Here is a 26,186-nt window from a genome sequence, read left to right as displayed (position 1 = left end):
ACTGTGAAACACTTCCTGTTACTGTGTCTCACTTCCTGTATTCTATTCCTGGCACTGAGGAATGCATACATGATGTAGCAGGTAAGAACAGACTCTCTGTGGCCCAGATGCAGGAAAGCCTTCATTATCTTTTAAATTGTGATGTTAAAATATAAGCCAAACATCTTGAGAAAGAACACTGGAAGTATTTCCTTCCTTACTAGTCCTTTCAATTCCATTCTTTGCTCGACTTTCTCAAGAGCTCCTTGGAAGGAGCAGGAGGGCATTCCTTACAATTCACACACTATTGTTTTCTTTCCCAGATGCATCTTAAGTTCTCCAAACAGAAAGAATTCGACATTCGCTTGAGGAATCATTCTAGAAAATAGGAGATACACTCTTGAAGTTTTCCACTTGTCTTCCATTCCTATGTACAACAATATTTATTTGCCTCTGGCACTTCACAGTTTTTTTAGTCTGTATATGGCAAGGGAACCAAAATGAAAACATGCAAGCTGGATCCAGGGAAGATGCACTGCCGCCCGTGATAGAGCATCCTCCCCAGGTCTAGTCACGTGGACTGGCGTTATATCTAAGAGTTGCCCAACAGGGATCTACATCAGTGCAGGGGCAGACAAAGTGGGCAGGTCTCTGGGATTTATGGTCAAATATCTGGAAAGCTCTGTGACAGTACGTCCAGTTCAAATTCAACTTAAGCTCAATAAGCCATGTTAAGGGTTTAAACAAAAAACACATGGCATCTTGTAATTATCATGCACACTGGTCTAAGAATTGAAAAAAAAAAAAAAAATATATATATATATATATATATATATATATACATATGACAGAAGAGAATGAAAGGAAACAATGGCAAAAGACAATGATTATTTTATCAGCGAGTGAGAGGTTTAATATTGGAAAAATCACTGTTAGTCCATAAGTTGAATGTTAGTCTACCCGGTTTTCTGCCAAAGAGTAAGAAAGAGCAAGGAGAGAAAGGCCCGCTCTTTGTGCTACCCCATTTACAATACCTGAAGGCACTGATGGAGAAAGGAGCCCTTTTTATCAGGCGCTGTTTTCCAGTGACGAGATTCATCTGCTTCATTTCTGAACACAAAGACAGACATATGAGATGAGCCACAGAAACACACAGTGCTCCAAGTGTCATGCAGCTTAGTAGCCACAATACATGGTGGCCATGTGGCTTTGGGAGGAGCTGACAGCTGGGTAGTTATGGTCTTTCATCATCCACCTATTCATTATGTTGTAAAGATGCAGGGCCCTGCTTCAGTGCTTGATCTGGGCCCCTACCACAATGCTCCTCTCACACACTGCTCTATGTGCAGGGTATGTACTGCTGTGCATCACACCTCAGGTAAACTGACACTAAAACACAAGAATTCTAAAGGCAGGAGACTTAAAAGCGTAGAAAGACATCATACTAAATCTCCCATTGGATTTGTTACATGGAGAAATGCACTCCGGTTTCTCTAAGAATTTGGAAATTAGAAAGGGATAGATTTCCATATAACATTTGCACAACTCATACAATTTTACAAATGTGTGTTTCTTTACTCCTCTTTAAACTGTACACCTAAACCAAAGAAAAAGGAAAGAAAACCCGGCCAGAGACAACACATATTTACACAAAGATGGCAGTGACAGAGGCTACTATCTAGTTAGCATCTTCTGCCTACACTGTGGCCTTGGCAGTGTGTACCAGGTCCCGTTTATCCTCCAGGCAGGCAGTAAATCTTAACAAATGCCACTGCATTTGTCAAATGTGGGCTCTGCCACTCCTGCATTCTCCTAGACTCGGCACACCATGGCATTGCCACCACTCAGGGAAAAGCAAGATCATCTCAGGACATGGCACAAAACCTGTGGAGTCTTCTTCACAGACAGAAGCTGGACAGTGGCAAGATGGCTGGAGTTAAAGGTCCTGGAAGCAGTCTATGGAAAACACTAGCAGCTGCACCTTAGACCAGCACCATTCATTTGTTTGTTACCACATACCCCTGCCATACTTTAGCATGGTCTTTTTTTTTTTTTGGGGGGGGGGGTTCAGGGTCTCATGTAGGCAAGAACAGCCTGAACACATTAAGTAGCTGAGACTGGCCTTGAATTTGTGATCCGCCTATCTCCACACCCTGAGTGCTGGAATTCCAGGCATGCACCACCATGCCTGGTTTATGCTGTGCTGGGGTTTCATGCATACTAAGAAGGCACTCTACCAAGTGAACTATATTCTGAGCATCTACAAAAGCATTTAGGAATCTTCCAGAGTATAGTTTACTAGTGAGTATTCTTAGTCAGAAGTGGCCTGCTGAATTACCTACCACCCACTTCAACAACGGCATCCCCTTTACAAAGCCTGAAGTCTGTATATATCGCACTGTGTCTGTTCTGCCTCCAAAACTGTGCTTGTATCCAGCACTAGCACAGAACACTAGCAGCATCTGCCAGACACCTTCTGCTGGAATAGAACACCAATGTCAGCATTCCTTATGAGAAGCCTGCTTGCTCAATGCTATTGTTTAAAGTCAGGATTAACTGGAAGTAAAATGAAATTGTTTGCACTCTTTTCAAATTTAACTTATTCATCTATTCTTGGAATCATTCTTGATAATCAGCAATTGCAAGAAAATCAAGTTTGGTAGAATGGTATTTCTTAGCTAAGTCTATACCGTCCTTGACAAACCCCTTACCACTTCTGGGAAAGCATTTCAGACTTACACTCCATCCTCAGCACACCACTACCACCACAGTTGGAAAGACACCACTCAGCAACTGGGAAAGAACAGCTAGAAGACCAAGTGTAGAGTGACTACATGGGCAGTTGAGAAGCTGCCCATCCCAATCTCCTTTGCCTCAAGCCATCCACAGTGGGTGAAGGCAGCCTGAGAGTCACGGACTGAATCCAACAGTTTTCATGAGACATCTGATAACATGACCCCACATGGCGGGTGAATCCAAAGAGGCACAGGTCTAAACTGAAGCTGATCGGCACAGTAGCTAGATTCATCTGTGAAGGAGCCAGCGAAACGAGGAAACATCAGGAGCAGTATCCATTGAAGAGGCAGCCATCTAAGCAAACTACCAACAGGAAGCTCATCTGGCTTCATTTTGGTCTTGAAACAACTGCCGGCTACCAGTGACTTTCTCATTTAATATCAGTTTGATGTTTAAGATAAAAAGGTTCCCAATTCCAATCAATGTCCAGGGATGGGGTGCTGAGTAAAATATGCGCTATAAGTTAGGCGCAGCAGTACAGGCCTGAAATCCCAGCTGCTCTGGAGGCGGAGGCAGGAGGATTGTGAGTTCAAGACCAGCCCAGCAATTCACAGAGACCTCATCTCAAAAATCAAAACACGAAAATGAGAGCTAGCTATAAAGAGCTTTACATGAACTCAAAACACACAGCCAACACCACGCATGTTAACACACATGAACACAGAAACATGCTTTTATGAATGGCAGTGCTGCTCAAGAGTCTAACAGTGCAGTTTTACAGAGCTACTTTTGCATAGAACAGGAGGATTTACTTCATGCTTCAAGACATCTTGGCTAATCCTAAGCTGCAGACTGCACTGTGCCGATAGTCTAAGAATACTCTAGAAACACACAACTAGGAGGGGAAACATACCTGAAAAGTCTATCTTGTAGCTGAATTTGGAAGTAGTAAAGGAAATGGAGCCACAAGGGTTTGTTTTGAAGCTTTTTTCGATATCTTCACTGCTAACTGAACATTGAATGTTGGTATCCGGCTTTAAGACAAACCAGAAAGTTGCATTTACCAGCTGTTCACAGTAATGGGTTGGCCACAGAAGTGGAGCTGAGGTCACAGTGACAGAGAACAGAGGAATGAAGGATGCCTACTGCCTCCTGTTCTACCTCCCCCACACACAGGGAGCACAACCAAACCTGCACGTGGAAAATGATTAACGGCATCCCGGGGGGGGGAAAAACAGCTACTGTTACGATGGTCTCTGTGACAGTCATCTCACATACTATCGTGAGTTTCACACATTACCTAATGATTACACTAAGTGGCTCAAGTAAACCTTTCACCAGCCTGATAACCAAACAGTGGGAGGAAAAAAAACGTCCCCAATCTACAAGTTCTTGTGTGGGGGTTCAAACCTCAGCTAAACTCACTCTGCAACTTGGACCAAGCAAGTGAGCTTTCTGAGTTCCCTGTTCTTTGACAGCAGATGGAGCAGTGCCGTCTGCTTCAGAGCTGTTGTGAGGACACACAGGATGCATACAGCACCTAACAGGACACCCAGAGTGCTTCCCACCCTCTGTTTCCATCAGATCGAACCTGGATGTGATTGTATGTGCCAGAGTCCCTCACCCAGGCCTGCTCCCTGTCTAAGCTTACCACTGCTTCTAAGAGGCTACTGCCGGGGGAAGAAACAGAGCTCTGGCTACTCTGGTTTCCATCAGGGCTGGTCTCTGCAGGGCCCCGTGAACATGATGACACAGCAGTGAACCCTTGCCTGGGAAGCTCGGCCAGGGTACCTGAAACATGTGCCACTTCCCACACTCCGCCAGGTAGAACCAGCCCCACTGCGTGTCTGATGTGTCCATGTCATCCACATCACTCTCCATCTTCTTGGGAAAGAATTCCTCTGTCTTGTGAAACATCTTCTGGAAAGCCAGTGAGAGGTAGAGGAGGAAACACCCATTAATGACCAATGTGCTTGCTATGGAACATTCTACTTCATTACCAAGAACTAGGTTCCAACTTCTTTCCCACAGTGACATTTGACAGCTATCTGCAGACTGGCCTTGAAGATAAGCAACTTAAAATGTTAGTGCTGCTTAACACATCAGGCTGATGATCCTTCTTGGTTGGGATATGTCAATACCCATAGAGCCCCAGGAAATAATTCGTCATTCGCTTGACTGTCAGGTGCCCCTGCACCACAACTACTTAAGACCAGATACATCTGTTTTTCTATTTCAAATAGTCATCCTATTTAATGTCATGAAGAGACATTTCTAAAATATGACCTGAGGCATAAAAAAGGCTATAAAAGAAAAGAATACTATAATAATAAAGTTTTAGTTAAAATATATCTATACTTGCTTTCATAAACACATGGATATTTGCATGAGTAATACATGCACACATGCACACAAGAAAGGAGTTTGAATACATATGATAACCTGTCATAGTGTCTTCTAAGCACCAAGATGTTAAGAGGCTAATGACAGCAGTGACGACAATCTCCAACCTTTATATGGCTCTTACTATATGTCAAGTGTTGGTCTAAGAACTGTAGGCTTAACAACAACCTATATGAGACAGGTGCTCCTGGTAGAAATTAGGAAACTAAGACAGAGAGGTCACACAATGGGGAAGCTAAGCTCAGGCAGACTGGCCTCAGGCAACATGTTATACTGTTTTATGCTTCATGATCAGTGGGTTTTATAATGTTGACTAGAACATTAACTCATGTGTACCTAATCTTTGAAAAAAGAACCAAGTGGCTGATCAAAATGATTTAACTTCACTTGGAACTTGACTTCCTATCATCATTCTCTAAAGGTTTTTACATTATTGATTTAAATTCGCACAACTAGTCTAGTCTATGGCCATATCACCCTGAACATGCTTGATCTCCAAAGCTGAGAAGGGTCAGACCTAGTTGGTACTTGGATGGGTGACATCCCAGTCTAGACTACAATAGAGAAGCTCTGTAGCTTCTTATAAAGGAGATGTAGAAAAAAAAAACTAAACAAAGAACTTTCTGGGCATAGTGGCACACGCCTTTAGCCCTAGTATTCAGGAGACAGAGGCAGGTAGATCTCTGTGAGTGCAAAGCCAACCTGATCTAGAGTGAGTTACAGGACATCCAGAGCTATACAGAGAGACCATGTCTCAAAAAACCAAAAATAAATAAATGAATAAATACATTTAACAAATAAATAAATTTGTACAACTAGCATATGACTTGCAAAAAAGGCAGAGTACTCAAGCTGAAGGCTTGTCCGCCCACCACAGGCATTCTCTTGCCTTCCTTTTCCAGAGTTAACCAATGCTATCACTTTACAATGCATCTCTCAGGGGGGTGTGTCTGTGTGTATGTGTGTGTGCTGTAGAATCCTGTATACACATCTACACTGGTGACATACCAAAAAATATAATCCCCTATACCTTTGATCGTCTTTAACAACGAATCTGTATTTCCCAATAAGCTGAAAAATATTTTTATGCCACTATATAAAAGGTAAAAGCTGTGTAACCCAGGTTAAGTCTCCACTATTTTGTCTAGGCCACATTCCCCAACACAGAGCAGAAACTAAAGTTCCTTCCTTGCTGGGTGGTTAGGATGAGTACCTGTGCTCCGTGAAGGGACTAGTTAATTTTGATTTTTTTATTCATGTCCAGCAACTTCCCAAGGAATACTTTTCTGATATGTCCTTGGTTTCATTCCTTCATGTTTTACAAGTCGATTAACTGCTGGAAAAAACAAACAAAAAAACAGAACAGAACAGAAGAGCCTGGGATCAGGGTTCCAGGTTAGAATGCACTATTTACCTTGTGTGTCTCCACTGGATGATACAGACGATGACTTAGAATGTAGAATCAACGATCCTGCTAACTAGTCCACACACCCGCTCTCCTCTTCCAGCACTCTTCACACTGCTTGGCCATTGCACTGTGAGAGAGCAAGAAAGAAAGCCGGGGGACCCAGGGTTAGCTCTTGATTGGGAAATACCCTGAAAAATTGCAAAGACAAGCTTGAAGCAAATACCTAAGATAATACTGGGCCATGGTTCGGTGTTTTCTCTATTAGAAAAGGAACAGAGCCACAGAAAGGTTGTTCCTATGGCTACAGCCCAGTGTGTGCTCTGCGCTTTGACTCTGTGCCCGAGCCGGCACTGCAGGCCCGTCTACGAGCCAGGCACTGCAGCCTGTCCCAGCTACTGAGGCTGAAGCAGGACCATCGCTTGAGTCCACGAGTTCAAGGCCAACCTGAGAAACACAGTGAGATCTGAGGGAAAGAGGGAGAAAGCAGAGAACAGAAAAAGAGGGAGGGAGGACAGGAAGGGAGAGAGGGAGGGAGGAAAAGAGGGAAGATAGGGAAGAGAGGGAGGGGAAGGAGGGGAACTCCCTGCCATAAATAACTTTGACTGAGCTTTGACTAGCTAGGCCAATTCCTGGTCACAATTTATACTATTTTTTTCCTCCATAGTCCCATGTACAGGAGAGAGAAGACATTACTTTCCAATTAAAGTCAGGGAAAATACAAAGCAGCAAATGATATGATTATTTTGTCTAAAATCATAGAGTATGCGGTACAGAGAAGATTAAAGAAGCCCTTGAGACATGCTGAGGGGTTCTATCTCCCTCCAGGTGCCCGCCCCTCAGCCTCATTTCCACCGACAGTCAGTCTTCATCTCCTTTGCTGCCAAGCTTCACAGATGCACTGGCTTTCTTTCACACAATTCATTTCATATCATAAAAGCCACAGCATCTTCTATAGTGTATTTCCTCTCCAAAGGAATAGCTATTTTGTATAATTTGGCACCAAGAGAAAATTGGCTTAAATGAAATAATTTAGAATACTGTCACTATAGTAATGATGGCTCTAGTTAGGATACGTCTACAGGTAATCCAAAGAGCACGTGCAAGTTATCTAACACGGAGAAGGCACTTAACGCATGTTAGATGAATGGGCCAGTTCAGGAACAATGCCACATTCGGCCTGAGTTTTCTCTTTCTAACTGGGAGGAAACGATGCTTCCTGTGCAGAAGGCTACAAAGAAGAAACAGCCAGCATCAAGTGGCAACACATCCTTCTCGTTTTCCAGTGTGTACACTGGTGGAGCCTGTCTCCAAGGCCATCCATTCTAATGAAGAGCTGTATTCACAGCACCTGGGCACATTCCATCTGAATCATGCAATGAAAAGTAACAGGGAAGATGAGTTCAAAGTCAAATCCTGATCCATATGCTGGAAAACAATGCTGCTTTCCAGACTTACCACTTCTAGTGAGTGTTACTATGAAGTGTAAGTTATTTTATTGGCATAAGCATACTTGAGGAAGTCACACTTGGAGATGAAGACATCTTTGCCTCTCTATAAAGAAGAATCAGCACTGAACCTCATGACACACCTGAATTCCCAGCACTTGTGGGGCTGAGGCAGGAAAAGGCAAGTTCAAGGCATGCATGGGTATGCTGGGAGACACTGTCTCAAAACATAAGTGCATGCACATACACAAAGTAACGTTTTGTTTATTTATTGCATTTGTATGGGCATGCATGTACCATAGCACACACATGTCATGGCACATGTGTGGGGGTCATTAGACAACTTGTAGACGTCAGTTCTCTTGCTTTCACCATGTGGGTCCTAAAGATGGAACTCAGGTCATTGGGGGGGGGTGTCTGTGTATATGTGTACATATATATGTTTCCAAAACCTGCTACTAAAAGTTGGTAAGGGGTGGACTTTCCATCCTAATAGAACAAGGAACTCTGGAAGTGGATCCTCTTCCCAGAAGATTGGCCTTTCAACTAGTAAAACTGCTTTCAAAATCATTTCACTCTGGAGAGTGCTTAGGGAGTTCTGCAAGTGATGGAATACACACAAGAAACTGACCATCATCTGTCCTGGGGCTCTTCTGTGCACAGCCAAAGATGGGGCCCCTGCACCCTCAAGCTGAGGAAGGGCAGAAGTTCTGTTCCAGACAAAAACAAGAGAAGACAAACTCCCTCCCCTCCCCAGAGTCCACTTCTATTTAAACCAGGCAGCCTGAGACACTGTCCTGATTGCTGCCAGTCCAAATTGCTCCCGGGGAGAAGTTTCACGCCAAGAGGATGGAGCCAGGAGGGTGAAAGGGCTGCTAACTCCCTCACCTAGTGTCCTCTCAAGGAGTAGAATGCTACCTTGGGAAAATAGGGCTGCCACCCTGAGCTGCAGGTACAGAGACACAGGGACTCTGCCCAAGGGCAAATGGACACAAGGAAGAAGTCCTCAGCTCTGCCTGTGGGAGCAGCTCTGTTTGGAGGAGAGAGCAGAGGACCCTGAGGCTAAGGGAATTCTGGGCTACAGTAGACGGCTTCATGAAAACGGGAAAAGGGAGGTATGGACCCGAGTGGAATGGCAGAAGCGGCAGTTCATACAGAGAAGAGGAGACTCCAGGGAGGAGCCCTCTCGGATCAGGCACTGCTGCAGATGAAAGACTATGTATGAACAGCCTGAAGCTTGTACCCACCTAGGAACGAGCAGAGCAAGACACTGGGCCTACAAGACAGACATCCCCGCCAACACACAAAGGCAAAGGGCTTCAACATCACTGCTGACAAACACTGACTACACAGGAAGTTACTCTGATCCATGGGCAAAAGCTGTGAAGCAGGGGCTGATTTTTTTATTGAATTTTTCGAATCTTGTTGTTTATTTAGTGTGTGCATATACATACATTTGTGTGCCCTGCACATGTGTGCCGTGGCTCAGAGGACAACTTTCCAGAGTCACTTCTCCTTCTGCCATGTGGATCCCAGGGGTCAAACTTAGGTTGTCAAGCTCGGCAGCAAGAATCTTTATCCACTGAGCCATCTCACCGACCCCAAGAACTAATGTATAAGTTAGCTTACAAGTAATAGGTTTCATTATGGCATTTTCATACAATTAAATATATAGCTCAGTTACCCCCAGCAGTATGGAAGATGATAAGTCCATGATTAGGTCCTCTGGGGGAGTGGTCCAAAAGGAAAACCTCTGCCAAGCAGTGGTGGCACACGCCTGTAATCCCAGCACTGGGGAGACAGAGGCAGGTGAATCTCCGTGAGTTCGAGGCCAGCCTGGTTTACAAAGCAAGTTCTAGGACAGCCCAGAGCTGTTACACAGAGAAGTCCTAGCTTAAAAAAAAAAAAAAAAAAAAAACAAGAAAAAAAAAGGAAAACCTATTTCTGAGTAAATATTAATACAGCACCTCTCCACAAATGAAAACAAAAACAAACAAACAAACAAACAAAGCCTCACTCAACCACAACAGCAGCTTCTGAAGAGTTCAAACCTGACCACCTAGGGGACTCAGTACAACCTTCACCCATTACTTGTCAACTTGGAAGTGCTGCCTGAGCAGTTAGGACAGGAGGTGAAACTGTGAAGAAGGCTCCATTCATACATTCAACCCAGTAACCAAACCACACAGTGACGGAGCCCAAACTACAGCAGGCACCAAGAGGTCAGAACTAACACAATAAACTAACCGGTTTTCAGAGTCAGACATGGTGTTATTGGCCTGTGATCCCACCACTTAGGTGGTGGAGGCAGGAGGATCACTGAGTTCAAGGCTAGCCCAGGTTGTATAAGGAGGCTCTGCCTCAAATGAATTAATTGCTTTAACTGAATACCCAGGTTTCCACACACTTACACAGAAAGGAATGTATGAAACATGCAACCAAAACCAGGGTAATTAACAGTGAAAATGTCTAACCAAACAGAGACCATCCCTAAATATGGTGGTGCATGCTTCCTTAAACCTGAGGCACAAAGTCTGAAAGTTCAAGGCCAATCTAGGCTACAAAGCAAGCTCCAGGTTAGCCTGGACTACAAAAAGAGACTTTGTCTATTAATTAATTAATTAAAATTAAAGAAAAGAGATAATGTAACAGTGGTCATTCCTTTGGGAATTGCCCTTTGCAGATTCATGTTATCTCCCTTGTCCAGTATTATAAATTCTAAAGAAAAGTCACACCTAAATGACTAAAACATTAACTCTTTCTTTGGATTTATGGAACCTAAAACATCTGGTGGCATTCAGATAACACCATGCCCCTCCTTATTTCTTTAGTTCTGGGTATGGACTGACACAAAGCATGTAAACTGCCATGAGTTTTAACTTGGAGAAAAAGTGTTTGTCTAAGGAATTACAGAACTAGTCCAGAAAGTCAAGGCTGACTGCAATGATCTCGTCAGAGTAAAGAATAGTAAGCAGAGATGTGACCTGGATGAGGAAGAGCCTAGTAACTTACAGCCTTCTGCATGCTGCCCCTTGAATATCCTTCTCTCCCTCTAAATGCCTGCTCCTGTACCTGAAGTTTCCTCCCCTTTTCTTAGGGTTCTGGCCTTTAATAAAGCTGATTCTTTTCCCAAGAGCTCATGCCCCAAGTATTAGCTTTGGAGTGGCACACAGATCCAACAACAGTGGGTATTATGAAAACAACTAGAAGTTCTGGATTTGAAAAGTATTAATAGACAAAATGGAGAATTTACTAGACTCTGAATTAGAGGAGAGCCCCAAGAGAAGCAGTCAGCAAAGTTGCAGACAGATGGGCAGGCATTCTGTGACAAATGCCTCCTAACAGGAGCATGGCCACAATCGCCCTTGTGGCCTTTCCATCTTTCTCCTAGCATCTCAGTATCTCTTGTGTTGCTTTCTTTTCTTAGAACTTCTAAAGCAATTTCCAATAAGGAATGGGTATCATTGCCTTGTTCTTGATCTTAGGGAGAAATGGTGAGTCTTTCACTGAGGTGTATATCAGGAGCCATGCATGGTAGCACCTACCTGGAATTTCAGCATTAGGAATACTAGAGGTAGGAGAATTAGCTTGGGCCCAGCCTGGGCTACATAGCCAGATGTTGTTTTCAGATGTCACCTACGCCTCTCATTCCTCCTTCAGGGTGAATGGTTTTCTAGGACTCAGAAGTTGTTGACGTTGTAGATTTTATTACAGACAAGGATAGAGAATGCAATCAGCAAAGGAAAAAGAAAAAACAAAACAAAAAGCACAAGAGATAAAGTCCAGCAGAAATCACGTGCAAGCGTCACCGTGTCCTTTCCCAGAACACAGCACAGTTGTTGCTCAGTAAACACTGCAGGATTTCTACTGACAATCACTGGCAGCAGCACATGTGACTGACCTGGGTGAAGCTCTATATCCTGAGGGAAAACAGACATTCCCCTGACCCACTCCAGGCAGAAATGGCTCAGGGGCTCAGGGCCTCAAGCTGTACCTGTGCTTCTCTCAGGGCAGACATTTCCAAAGCTCACTTCCTACAGTTCCAGACTACAATGGGGACAAGCTTGTAATCACCTTACTGCATAGAGCGAGTTCCCTTCCACCCCATGCTGCCTATAGAGTTTTAAATAACTCCAACCTACAACTTCAAGGCCCAAATACTCTTAAAAAAAAAAAAAAATAGGATCTCATTCAGTTCAGACTAGATTCAAACTCACTACATTGTCAAGGACAACCTTGAACTTCTGATCTTCCTGCCTCCATCTTACCAGCCCAAAGATTATAGGCGTGTACCATCATGCCCAGTTTATGTAGTTTGGAAACCCAGGGCCTTGTGCATGCCAGGGACATACTCTTATCAGTGAGCTCCACCCCTACCCCCAAAATAGTCCAGTTTTTAATGCTGAGATCAGGTTTTCAAACCCTACCCCAGTGTTACACTTTCCCTACACTGAAGCAGTCAAAAAATGACTGAAGAATCCATTTGTTCCTATGTTTGAAACATACCCAGAGCTGTTTAATAATGTAAGGTCATTTAATCTGACAACTGACAGAGCACTATAAAGAGTCTTCAGGGAGGAATCTACCCAGGCATCTCAAGCTGTGTTTGATCTTCAGTCCAAAAGACCTCATGAGGCAAGCAAATACAACCCACACTTATGACATAGGACTTCCTAATTTAGTAAAACCTCAGTGGGAAAAATATTGAAGCACCTGGGTCTAACCTACATCTTGGACTAACCAGAGTCAAGTGAGACATAGGTGCCTTACAAGAGGCTGCAAAAATTGTGGGAGACCCACTCCAACATTTATGTTCAGGGAACCCTTTAGGAGGGAGAAGTAAAAAGTATTTAGATAGAAAGAGATACCTAGACGACAAAAGGAAAGACAGAAACACAGGATAGCCTCGGGAGGACCTGGATCTTTATCCACTGGCCCAGAACTTTATTCCAAAGGGCTTTTTATAAAAATGCCAAGGGGCGAGGTAAAAGACCTCCCCCTTGCTACATACAATCAAGTGTAGACCCTTCCAAACACCTGGTACCCAGGCCCATGGTCCAATCATTCTCCTATTCAGCCCTGCTGGTAAAACAACCTCCAATCTCACCAGGAAACCTCTGTGGGCTCCCACAAAAAAAAAAAAAAAAAAAAAAAAAAAAAGGCCAACCACTAGATTAAACATACAGGCCAGGTGGTGGCGTCATACACCTTTAATTCTAGCACTTGGGAGGCAGAGATCAATCTGGATCTCTATGAGTTCAAAGCCACCCTGGGCTACAAGAGTGGTGATGGCTCACACCTTTAATCCTAGTATTTGGGAGTCACACGCCTTTAATCTCAGCACTAGGAAGGTTGAGCAGAGAAAGGAATATAAGGCGGCAGGAAGCAGGAACTCGGGGTTTTCCGGCTGAGGAATCAGGGGCATTCAGTCTGAGGATTCATGGAGACAGGATCTTCCCCTTTAGGCTGAGGAGTTGGTGAGTTTAGAAATGGCTGTGGCTTGTTTCCTCTGATCTTTCAGCATTTATCCCACATCTGGCTCCAGGTTTTTATTATAAGATGAATTAGAATTCATGCAACATCTGGCACTGAACGTGGGGCACGAATTCACCAAAAAAAAGAAAAGCTGCTTACCTTGCAGCCACAGGCACAAGCCGAAGCTACATGTAGCCACAATTACATGCAGCTGGAGTCTCCACGCTGCCTGGACCGGAGTCCCTACCCTGCTGGCTATGTTTTTGTTGCAGCCTCTCTGCAGCAGACTCCATGGGCCTTTGGGCTCCAAAAGCCACAGGAGTTAGCCACATTCAAGCAAGTGCAGACAGCTGGCTTTTTGGCTTCTTCCCTGGACTGGAGGGTTGTGGCTTTCCTTGGATCAGGCTTCTGCCACACTAGGTAGCTGCCTCATTTCACTGTCACCTGAGCCGTCACTGTTAGATTTGGTGAGCCAACTGAGATTTCTTAAAATGGGGAATTAGTTAAAAAAAAAAAAAAAAGACAGAGTTTATTACCACATTAAAAAATGGGAAACATGCCGGGTGGTGGTGGCACATGCCTTTAATCTCAGCACGCGAGAGGCAGAGGCAGGCGGATCTCTGTGAGTTCAAGGTCAGCCTGGGCTACAGAGTGAGTTCCAGGAAAGACTCCAAAGTTACACAGAGAAATCTTGTAGAGGGGGGGGGCGCACGGGACATTATTACAATGAAGGGAGTTAGGTCTCTGTTTGATAATATGCTAGTTTAAAAATGGAACAATTAAATGACAGGATAATTAACTTGGATAGGATTTACATAATGTCAACTATAAATATGATCAGTTTGATCATTCTTGTCTTATCCCTAAAAAAGTTGGTTGATATGAATGCCAAGATACAAGTCTTAGAAAAACTTATTAAAACAGATCATAGAGATATTCAGACCCAGACAGAGGAATCTAAAGGAAAAGCAATCTCAACAGTGTATTATAAGGTTACAGAGAAGCAGCCTAAGGCTTTCAAACAGTGATGCTAATTTATCCAGTAACCTTACAGGAACTGCCAAATGATAGGTATCCCCAAGACTGTATAAGAGCTGAATGGACTCCTGCGCAAACGTTAGATTTGAGGAAATTCAAGGAAGTGATAGTTTCATATGGCATGCACTCATCTTTTGTGAAGCAGATGTTAAAACTCATAGTCAACTTGTAATAAAATTATCCTCAAGACTGGAGAGTTGGTTACAGCAGTCTTTGAGGCTGGTCCCCAATTACAATGGAGGACTTGGAGGAAGGATGAAGCTAAGACCCCTGAACAATGGAGTAGGGCTAGAGGTATGGAAATTTCCCAACTTCTTGGAGAGGGCGATTATGCTGAAGTACAAAGACAATCTTTATGTGATAACTACACCCTGGCTTTATGATGCAAAGAAGACTTGAATGCTTGGGACAGAATTGAAGAAATAAGAAAGAAAATTGAGTCATTTACAAAAGTTATACAGGGCTCAAAAGAAACCCTCGCTGATTTCTTACAAAGATTAACTTCAGCAGTAAATACAATGAAGCCAAATTTAGAAGCTAGACAAATAATAATTGAATCTCTGGCTTTTGAAAATGCTAATGTACAATGCAAAGGGGTAATTAGGCTATTAAAGGCAAGACCAGCACCCTTGGAAGAAATGATCAGAGATACAATCAATATTGAATCTCATGATCATGATGATGCTTGGATAGGAGAAGTGATTTCCAGAGGTTTGAAGAAAAATCAAAATGTCAACTGTTTCAATTTTGGTAAACAAGGTCACCTAAAAAAGGACTGTAAACAGGGCATTAGTAGAAACAATGTTTTTTTCAAGGAACAATGGCAACAGAATGCCCATCCCTTCTGGATTATACAGAAGGTGTGGTAAAGGCAAACATTGAACTAATGTATGTACATCAACAAGGGTAATCCTTTACCTCTGCATTTGGGAAACTCCCTCAGGGGCCTCTCCCAGGCCCCCATGGCAAATTCAGTTCGGTCCTTTCCTGCCATGGTAGAAGAAACACCTTCCCAGAGCAATTAAATAACCAAATGCCTATTGTAAAAAACCATACTGCTCAGGAAGATAGAACAGCTATATCAGAGAGAACAAAAAATTCAGGAGACACCATACAGCAAATTTTTGGGCAAACTTTTATAAATAATCGAAGACCAAAATTAAAAATACAAATAAATGACGTTTTCATTGAAGGCCTTGTAGACACAAGTGAGAATGTAACAATAATTGCACCGGAATCTTGGCATCCAAATTGGCCTCTTTAGGAGGTAAATATTCAGCTGTTAGGTATTGGAACATTATTTCAAGTGAAACAGAGTGCAAGATGGGTCAAATTTATTGGGCCAGAGGACAAAGAGGAAAATTAAAGCCATATGTGGCTAATATAGCTATGAATCTATGGGGCCGTGATCTATTACAATGGAATACCCAGATTAACATTCCTCCAACCTCAGAAACAAACCATAAACTAACACATATTTCTGAGATAAATATCAGGAGGTATTATAAAGAACAGACACTGACCATCAAGATTGTACAAGAACAGGGCACAACAGCTGCTGATCTTTCAAAGACACCAACAGCTCTACCTTTAAAATGGTTAACAGACAAGCCTATATGGGTTCAGCAATGACCTTTAACAACAGAGAAACTGCAGGCTTTAGAAGAGCTGGTACAAGAGCAGTTAAATGCTCAGCATATTGAAGATCAACCAGCCCTTGGAATACTCCTGCATTTGTTACTAAAAAGAAATCTGGTAAGTGGAGAATGGTAACAGATCTAAGAGCAATTAACAAGGTAATTCAGCCAATGGGCTCTCTACAATGTGGAATTCCTTTGCCTACTCTGTTACCTAAAGGATGGCCTCTTATAGCTATCGATTTAAAAGATCGTTTCTTCTCAATACCCTTACAAGAAAAAGACAGAGAAAGATTTGCCTTATTGGTACCCACTCATAATAATTCCCATCCAGTTAAGAGATATCAATGGAAGGTTATCCCACAGTGAATGTTAAATAACCCAACCCTGTGCCAATATTTTATATGACAGCCATTGAAAGTAATATGTAAACAATTTCCCAAATCTATAACTTATCATTACATGGATGATATTTTACTAGCTGATTCAAATGTAGATACTTTAGAAAGAATTTTTAAGAAGTAAAGAAAGCCAGGCGGTGGTGGCGCATGCCTTTAATCTCAGCACGCAGGAGGCAGAGGCAGGTGGATCTCTGTGAGTTTGATGCCAGTCTGGTCTACAGAGCGAGATCCAGGAAAGCTACACAGAGAAACCTTGTCTCGAAAAACATATGTTCCAGCATATGTCTCTGGTAAAATGAAACAGTGTTTTGTGTATTACAATATAAAGCATATTACAGGTATACCACACAATCCTACTACAGGCCAAGCAGTCATAGAAAGATCAAATCAAACTCTAAAGGATATGCTAAATAAACAGAAAGGGGTAACAAAAAAACTCCAGAAATAGATTACATAATGCTCTATTAACTTTGAATTTTCTCAGCGCTAATGAGAAAATAACAACAGCTGCTGAGAGACATTGGATAATAGAAAAAAACTACAGAATTAAATCATCCTGTATACTTTAAAGATGTGCTGACCTCAGAATAGAAACCAGGATATGTGTTATGTTGGAGATGAAGTTTTGCTTTTGTTTCTACAGGAGAAGAAAAGCTATAGATACCATCAAAACTGATACAGGTTTGATTTGAACAAGAGAGACCTCTTAATTAGAAGAGGTGATAGTTCATCAACCAGCATGACCATTCAATTTAAATTAACTTAAACCACTAACAAATGCTTTTCATTTGGTCAGACAGAACTTGCCAAAAAGGAACCTCCCCAAAGTTAGGGCTGGGGAAGGGTTTTTGTTTTTGTCTTTCAGGAGAATGAAGGCTAAGGAATCTGAAGAACACTGGACAAATGAGACATCTGAGGAAAAAGGACAAATCATCCAGAAAAAAATGTCCCAAGAAAAAGAGTAAATTGGCCTATTGTTATATCATCTATAAAAGTTCATAAGTCGGGGCTGGAGAGATGGCTCAAAGGTTAAGAGCACTGACAGCTCTTCCAGAGGTCCTGAGTTCAATTCCCAGCAACCACATGGTGGCTCACAACCATCTGTAATGAGATCTGGTGCCCTCTTCTAGCCTGCAGTCATACATGCTGTATACATAATAAATAAATATTAAAAAAATTCATAAGTCTTCCTAAATGTTTGTTTCTGCTCTTCTCTACAGACACTTAACACAAATGATCTTTATGTAGTCCCAGTTCAATTAAAAATTACTCTGAAAAAAAAAGATACAGAAATGATAGGATAAAAGGGTAGATTACTGAATCTACTCTGTAAAGGAAAAAGGGGAAGATATAATATGATAAGATTAAAAGGCAGATAATTGAATCTACTTTTAAAAGGCAACTACTAGTTTTAAATACTTTACATTGGATTGGATTTTTGTATACTGCATACAAATTATGTATATTGATACAAATTCGAAATTGATTTGTTAGAAAATACTGTACATATACTTCTAATCTTGTTCAAGGTAGTATACCTATACAATTCATTTAACAATGTAATGCAATTTTCTAGTCCTTGGAAGTTATTACCAACTATTTAGGATAATAAAGAAATGCAGGTTAGTAGTTAGTCATTACAATCAAACTTATTAGGTATGTTTTCAAGGTCAAGCAGAAATATATTTTAGATATACAGGTTATCTTCAAACACTTCAGAGATCTACAGAATATGGCATTTAAGATGTTTTAATAACAGATTTTTTTCTTTTTTTATGACAATGAGACATGTCTGCTTCTGGCAGTACCAATCTACTTCAGAGATTATGATGGGCACTGAAGAAACTCCATATGGAGTTTACTTTCATTGTGGCAAAAACTAGCCACTGGGCAAGAAAATGCCCTTGCTTCGACTGCTGACAGTATGCTGTCCAAAATGGACAAGCAGGACACCAAAGAAAGGACTGCCAATCCTTGCCAAGACAAGGTAGGAAGGCACTTTAGAAAATTCTGCTTCACAGATGAGTCTGTCAAATTGCTAAGCCTGTAGGCCAAAGATTGATATCCCAACATTGCAGAGAAACCTCATGTGACTGTCCAGGCAGCCAGCTGTTTCTGTCATTCCTCACAGTTTCTGGAAGTGGCTTGTTTACAATTCCTGTTTATTCAGTTAATATTATTTCCTTCTCGGGTCTCTGAGGGAGTTGAAGATTAGATGGTTATAGTTATAGTTTTCCTTGTTAACAAATTCAGAACAGAAACTCACTAAAGAGGTGTAAAGTGTGTAAGTTTGAAAGACATCAAAAGACAGTTTCGGTTGGTAATACAAGTTAGGATAGAAAGTGAATTGGGTACATTTGGACTCACCAAATAGGATAGATAATGGAATATTTTCGCTGAATTTGTTAAATGCAAATGGACTAGATATTGTTGATGTATTTATTGCCTATATATTGTATATAGTTATTGTACTTATTGTATATAGTTTTTCTTATATTATAATTTTTTTTATTTTAGACCATAAAAAAAAAGGAAATGTGGTGATGTTTTATTTGTACTCTAACAAATAAAGCTTGCCTGGGGATCTGAGGACAAAGCCAGCCACTATATTAAACATAGAGATCAGGCAGTAGTAGCACACGCCTTTAATCCTAGCATTCGGGAGGCAGAGATTCATCCGATCTCCGTGAGTTCAAGGCCACACTGGGAACAGAGCCAGGCATGATGGCATATGCCTTTAATCCCAGTACTTGTTAACCATGGAGGTCTGGAAGTCTGTACAAACAGACAGGAAGTGATAGAGCTGGGCAGAAAGAGGAAGTGATGTAGCTAGGTGGAGAGAGGAAGTAAGATGGCAGAAAGGTATATAGGTGTGAGTATACAGGAAGTAGCTCTCTTGGACGCTGAGGATTTCAGTCAGAGGATTCATAGAGTTGGTGAGGTAATAGCTGGTGGCTGTGGCTTGTTCTATTCTTCTAATCACTCAGTTTCACACCAATATCTGGCTCCAGGTTTTTTATTAATAAGACGTTTAACAGTGTTATAAAACATGATGAGAACAATTATAAAGAATGCCAAGAATACAAAGACAGCTGTGTTATTCCTAGAATCATAAGAGAACAAGCTACACCTTCAAGACATCCATCGTCACGCCAACCTGTGAGTATATGTGTAAAATGTACTTTCAGACTCAGAGGAAACAGCCCACATGTCAGCTGCCAATGCCCACATATCCCCTGTGGTGGTTTGACTAAGAATGGCCCCCATATAGGCGCATATATTTGATTGCTAAGTCACCAGGGAGTGGAACTGTTTCAAAGGATTAGACAGACTAGGAGGTGTGGGCTTGCTGGAGTAGGTGTGGCCTTGTTGGAAGAACTGTGTCACTGCGGGTGGGCTCTGAGGTTTCTAAGACCCATGCCAGGTCTCCTTCTCAGTGCCTACAGATCAGGGTGTAAACCTCTCAGCTACTGCTCCAGTGACTGCCTGAGTGCAGCCATGTTCCCTGCCATGACAATAAACTAAACTTTTGAAACTGTCAACAAGCCTCCAATTAATTACTTTCTTTCGAGTTGCCTTGGTGTCTCTTCACAGCAACAGAACAGTGACTAAGACAGAAGCTGGCACTGGGGGTGGGGCACTGCTGTGAAAGGCTGGCCAAGCTACTTGTTAGTGGAATGTGGATTTGGGGCTTTGAGTTAGGAAAGCAACTGCATACTTTACTGGAGGCTTAATGAGCCATCCTAGTAGGAGCACTGAGGGTAGCAGTGCTGAAAGCAATGGGGCCCAGCTCAAGAGGTTTCAGGGGAAGAATACCATTAAGTGGCCTAGGGACCATTTCTGTGATATTTTGACAAAGACTGTGGCTGCTTTCTGTCCTCATCTTAAAAATCTACCTGAGGGTACACTGAAGAGTTTTGGATTAATGGTGTTGGCAGTGGAGCGTTCAAGACAGTCTACTAATGACTATGTTGTATGGTTATTAGTAATCACTCTTCTGCAGATCTATAATGAAAAGGATCAAGCTGGGCAAAGAAAAATACAAAATATACAGTTTGAGGAGAAAAGGAACATATTTATCAACGAGATAAATAGAATAATAGAATAAACAGAATAAAGGGAGTAGTGACCCCAGGGCAAGACCCCACCCAGCTAAGATTCCACCTTTTGAAAAGGAATTAAAGATTAAGCAGTGAAGGAAACCATCACCAAGAGAAAACTGGTGCAAATGTAACTGAAGGAGGGAGTCAAGTTCCAGCCCCATTAAGCAGCAGAACTTGGCAGCTTCAGCCATGTGGTTCTGGCTTTAGAGTCAAGAATATAGAAAGGGGTTGTGGAATCTCCCTCCTCAGCTAAGGAAAGCTGCTGAGGTTTGGGGGGGAGGGGGTGTCCCTGCATGAAGGCTGAGAAAGGTCACTGAGTGACGCCGTGAAGTGAAGTTTGGATTTCACTGGAGACACCAAGATGTTGGAGATGCCAAAGTCATGGGATACCTGCCAAGGAGAGCTGCAGACTGGGTGTGGAACCAGCCCAAGAGAGAAAAGTATAATACAGTCAACAAAGCTGAAAGGAGTTGGAGATCTGAAGAGCCCTTTAACATCAGACATAGCGATGCAGAGTTTGGAGTCTGCCCTGCTGGCTTTCAGTCTTGCTTTGGTCCAGTATTTCCTCAGTATGCTCCCTTTTGGAATGGTAATGTATATTCTGTGCCATTATATTGGAAGAATGTGATCTGCTTTTTGATTTTGATTTTACAGGGGGTTACAATGAAGAGAATGCTATGTGTCTCATAAGAGACTTTGAACTTTTGAGACTTTGAACTGTTACACAGTGATAGTCTGTGATAGACTATGGGGATTTTTGAAGTTGGGCTGAACACAGTTTTACATTATGATATGGCTATAAGCCTATGGGGGCCAGGGAGTGGAATGTGGTGGTCTGAGTAAGTATGGTACCCATAGACTCAAATATTTGACTACTTAGTCACCAGGGAGTGGAACTGTTTGAAAAGGTTAAGACAGATTAGGAAGTGTAGCCTTATTTGAGTAGGTGTGGCCTTGTTGGGAGAACTGTGTGACTGGGAGTGGGCTTTGAGGTTTCCACAGCCCATGTCAGGTCTCTCTCCATCTGCACACAGATCAGGGTGTAAAATCTGAGCTAATGCTCCAGCGTCTGCTTTCATGCCACCAAATTCCTGGCCATGATGATGATGGACTAAGCCTCTGAAATGGTAAGCAAGCCTCCAGTTAACTGCTTTCTTTTATAAGAGTTGCTTTACTCATGGTGTCTCTTCACAACAACAGAACAGTGACTAGGATAACCCCTCCATCTTTAGTTATAATGGGTGGTTGTTTGAGCCATGCATGAAGCACTACCCCTAGTGAGGTGGCAGGTAACTGTTACACCTGCCTATGACCTTGAAGTACATGCCCCTGGGGCTTGGCCCCTGGGGAACCAAGGCCTGGGATGCACATAAGCGCTCTCTCTTTGCTACCTTGTGGTTTTGGAGGCTGGAACAGACTAGGGCAGAGCTCACCAGAGAACAGCACTGAACCATGCCTTACCCTTCCAAGATCCTGCACCAAATTCCTTCATTCTGTCTTGTGAGCTAACCTCCAAATAAATTCCTTTGCTCATTAAATAGACTCCACGAATTACTAGCGATATAATCCCAATATTTAGTCTTGGAAGCACTTTCTCCATTTCTCTGTATTTGACATCTACTTTCCATTCACGGGCTTGAGTCACTTTGCTTGCTTTGGTCGTCTCATGATTCCTTTCTATAAGGATTTACTCAAATGTAACTTACTTTAACAGGTCTTTCCAGCATCCCAGACACCCTCAGATACCACTTTCTTCCCACAAGTCACACTGCATATGTTGAGTGCCCTCATGGGCAGGCAGGCTCTGATTCAGTTCATGTTTGCACTCCCCTCTTCAAGTATCAGAATCATGTTGATTTAGTAAGTAGAAAACATTTCCTGATGACTTGCTGAGTGAAATGAACTAATGACCAAGGGTTTAGTTTCACCAAAAGGACAAGCAGTGAGAGGAGTCAAGACTAAAAATGACCCTTAGCAGGTATGTTCAAAGGACAGCCTTGGAGCTTACTAAGAAAGGATTGTGCTGAAGGGAAAAAAACCTCAAAGGTGGGATGTTTCAAGAGGCCGTGCAGCTAAGTTCAAAACTGTAACTGAAAGCAAACCTCAGAAAAGGCCAGCAGAAGCACTTGCTATCCAGCCTGACAACCCGAGTTCAGTCCCCGGAAGTCAAGCACATGGTGGAGGGAGAGAAATGATTCCCACAAGCTGTCTTCTGACAGTTCATTGTGCTATGGTATGTGTGTCCATGTACACACACAATAAATAAATAAATAAACAAATAAATAAAAAGAAAACAAAATAAAGTCAGGCGGTGGTGGTGCACGCCTTTAATCCCAGCACTCGGGAGGCAGAGCCAGGCGGATCTCTGTGAGTTCGAGGCCAGCCTGGTCTACAGAGCGAGATCCAGGGCAGGCACCAAAACTACACAGAGAAACCCTGTCTGGAAAAACAAACAAACAAACAAACAAACAAACAAACAAAACCAAAATGAAATCAAAATAAAAAGGGGAAAGAGAAGAAATCTAGTGAGTGTACAGTTCCAGGAACAATGAAAAAGAAGGTTTGAGGGGAACTCTGTAATTGGCATCCAAGTTGCTGAAAAACAGAATCAGCCAAAGGTACCTAAGATACTGTATGTGGTGATTCAAAGATTCTTGGAGACTACCTGGAAAGTATTGCTGGCAGAAGCCAGCCTGCAGGAGTGGACTATGGCTAAGAATGACAGCAGTCTGAAAGAATGAGAGAGACAAACGGACAGCTCCAAGGAAGCAAGAAACAGTTGTGAATATAAAATAACAGTGAAAAAGGTGGTTGTGCAGACAAAGCAGGGACTAACATCTGAAAATCATCACTGCACCAGCGATCGAAATGGAGCAGAAAGAGGGCTTGGCTATGAAGACAACTGTGGTGTGTGATCTCGGGGAAACCATTCTCCTGTCCCTTAGCTAACTCAGATTATCCTAACAATATGAGTCAATAAACAAAAATGGCTTTTGGAAGAATTTAACAATTTCTATAACGACATTGTCAGTGTAGTAAACAGTGTGTACCCCTGTGGTAGTTTGAATGAAAATGGCTCCATAGGCTCCTAGGGAGTAATACTACTAGGATGTGTGACCTTGTTGGAGTAGGTATGGCTTTGTTGGAGGAAATGTGTCACTGGGGGTGGACTATAGACCCAGTGTGTCTCTCTCTTCCTGCTGCCTGCTGATCCGGATGTAGAACTCTCCTCCTCTAGTACCATGTCTGTCTGTGCGCCACCATACTTTCCTCCATGGACTAAATGGACTAAACCTCTGTAAAGCCAGCCCCAATGACATGCTTTCCTTTACAAGAGTTGCTGTGGTCATGTTGTCTCTTCACTGAAATAGAACCTTAACTAAGACAGCTCTTAAACAAATGTCTATTACTTTTCAGTCTCTTCATCTATGTGACAGAGAAGACCTAAAGCCTGCTCCTGCCTAACAATTCCAGGGAAATACTTAATCCATTCCTAGCAAAGAGAGAAGACACAGACAAACAGCCTAGAAAGGAAGGATAAAATTAGGGTTCAGAGTCAAAGCAGGGACAGTAACCCTCTAACTTTTCCTACAGGCTGCCATTTTCGTAAGTGAGAAAATGTCCCAGAGTCTCTCCTGGGACAACAGATGGAGAGATACCAAGAACTCACAGAACTGCCTGCCACCAGTCAACCTGACTCACTTGGGCAGAAGGCTTGGCTAAACAAAACAATACAGACATTATGTTTGTATTCAAAAGTAAAACAGTGAAATGGGATAAGACTTCTTTATCCCTCCTTGGATATCTCAATTTGGGTTGTCACCTTTGGTACCTAGGAAATATTGTAAAATCTGCAGTAATTTTCCATGTTCTAACCACTTCCTGGAGACTTTAAACATAGCAGACAGGAGGACTGCTTCTGAGTCTACACCAGGGTCAGTGTTAAGATGCCCTCGAAACATTTGTGAAACAATTGTGAAACAATTGTCACATAGTAGCTATTTTATCATAGGAGTAAGAAGAGGTATCATTTTCAGGTCCCAGGTTGTACCTTAAGGCCATGGAGACTATCAAAACTACAAGGGAAACTAGATAAAATCAATTAACCATCATTTAACAAAACCTTCCCTCATTACAAAAAGAATTTGGCCAGGAATGCAAATATTATCTGCACTGATATTTATAGTACACTGTGGTTAGGGGTTTGCTTTACTTTTCTGTTTGGATTTTAAATCTTTCCAGATGTGCATGGCTTAGAGTGACATTTTATTCCCTGGAAAAGCTAAACAAGCTTTCCAGAAGCCCCTTCTATCAAAAGAAACTGACAGATTATTGGTGAAACCCATAAATGCAAAGTTTACATAAAATAAAAATGAAATAAAATAAAAACTAAGCTGTGGGGGCTGGAGAAATGGCTCCAGGGTTAAGACACTGGCTGCTCTTCTAGAGGACCATGGTTTAATTCCCAGCACCCACATGGCAGCTAACTCCAGTTCCAGGGGATCCAATACCCTCTTCTGGGGAGCACTGACTGAATGTGGTGCACAAACATTTATGAAGTCAAAACACTCATACGCATATAATAAAATAATTTTTTGAAAACTAAGCTGTGCTTGTTGACAACATTCAGGTGCTCACAGGAAAAGAAAAAAAAAAGAAAAAGAAGGCCGGGCGGTGGTGGCGCACACCTTTAATCCCAGCACTCGGGAGGCAGAGCCAGGCGGATCTCTGTGAGTTCGAGGCCAGCCTGGACTACCAAGTGAGTTCCAGGAAAGGCGCAAAGCTACACAGAGAAACCCTGTCTCGAAAAACCAAAAAAAAAAAAAAAAAGAAAAAAGAAAAAGAAAACAGTACCAGCAGGTAATAAAACACAATAGCACTCAGCCATGTAAGAACGACAGAGGGCCAAAAAAAAAAAAAAAGAATCCAAGGCTGTATGTTCATTATGATTAACAAAAGTCAGCTTGCTTAGCAAAACTTAAGAAAAGTCTTACATACGACTAGACAGAAAACTGAGCCTTTTTTTTTTTTTTAACAAAGAAATAGTGACATAAACCAAATACATGAGTCACTCACTAGATCCTTTGTAACTCTCACCAAAGTATAACCGGCCCGATAGTACAAATATAAGTGTGATCCTGAGGGGAAAATGAACAGGGTGAGCAGAGACCTCTTAGTGCATTACTGAGCCAGTTACTGTCAAGAATTCAACAAGTATTTGTTATGCAACAGGATAACTATATTCCAGTTGAATATACTACAGTAAACATACCACGTTCACATAGAGACAATTCAGAGAATTTATAGTATGTGACCTTGAACACAATTTATACCCTGGCAATGGGCGTCTGTGGGAAATCAATAGGAAGGGACTACTAATAAAAACCGACTCCATATCCATGTATACATGTACAGAGATAGATACAGATATAGAATGAAGATACGTGATAGTTAACAGTGAAAGTGTGTATGAACATCTATAAGCCAGTTTTATCCCAATGCTAACCGTTTTTGCTAAAATCATATCCAAACAAGTACCTTCCTCTGACTCGAACTGATTG

At 42.2% G+C, this 26,186-nt stretch overlaps 1 protein-coding gene across 3 annotated transcripts in view; it reads right to left on the bottom strand.

The window, feature by feature from the left end:
• Positions 1–26,186, bottom strand: part of Parp11 (poly(ADP-ribose) polymerase family member 11) — a 43,537-nt gene that overhangs the window by 16,191 nt on the left and 1,160 nt on the right. Inside the window, exons 2-5 of one of the 3 annotated variants that reach the window (XM_059258655.1) lie at positions 6,332–6,653; positions 4,507–4,635; positions 3,629–3,749; positions 1,014–1,089 (exon numbers count right to left, since the gene is read on the bottom strand). In XM_059258655.1, the coding sequence (XP_059114638.1) occupies positions 1,014–1,089; positions 3,629–3,749; positions 4,507–4,632 (323 nt within the window). In that variant the 5' untranslated portion in view covers positions 4,633–4,635; positions 6,332–6,653. Of the gene's footprint in view, positions 1–1,013; positions 1,090–3,628; positions 3,750–4,506; positions 4,636–6,331; positions 6,654–26,186 lie in introns of those variants that run through there. The other 2 variants (XM_059258656.1, XM_059258657.1) reach the window with 2 other exon arrangements.

This window comes from Peromyscus eremicus, chromosome 3 (assembly GCF_949786415.1).
Source record: "Peromyscus eremicus chromosome 3, PerEre_H2_v1, whole genome shotgun sequence".
Lineage (NCBI taxonomy): Eukaryota > Metazoa > Chordata > Mammalia > Rodentia > Cricetidae > Peromyscus > Peromyscus eremicus.
This window is presented reverse-complemented; position numbering and strand designations above follow the sequence as displayed.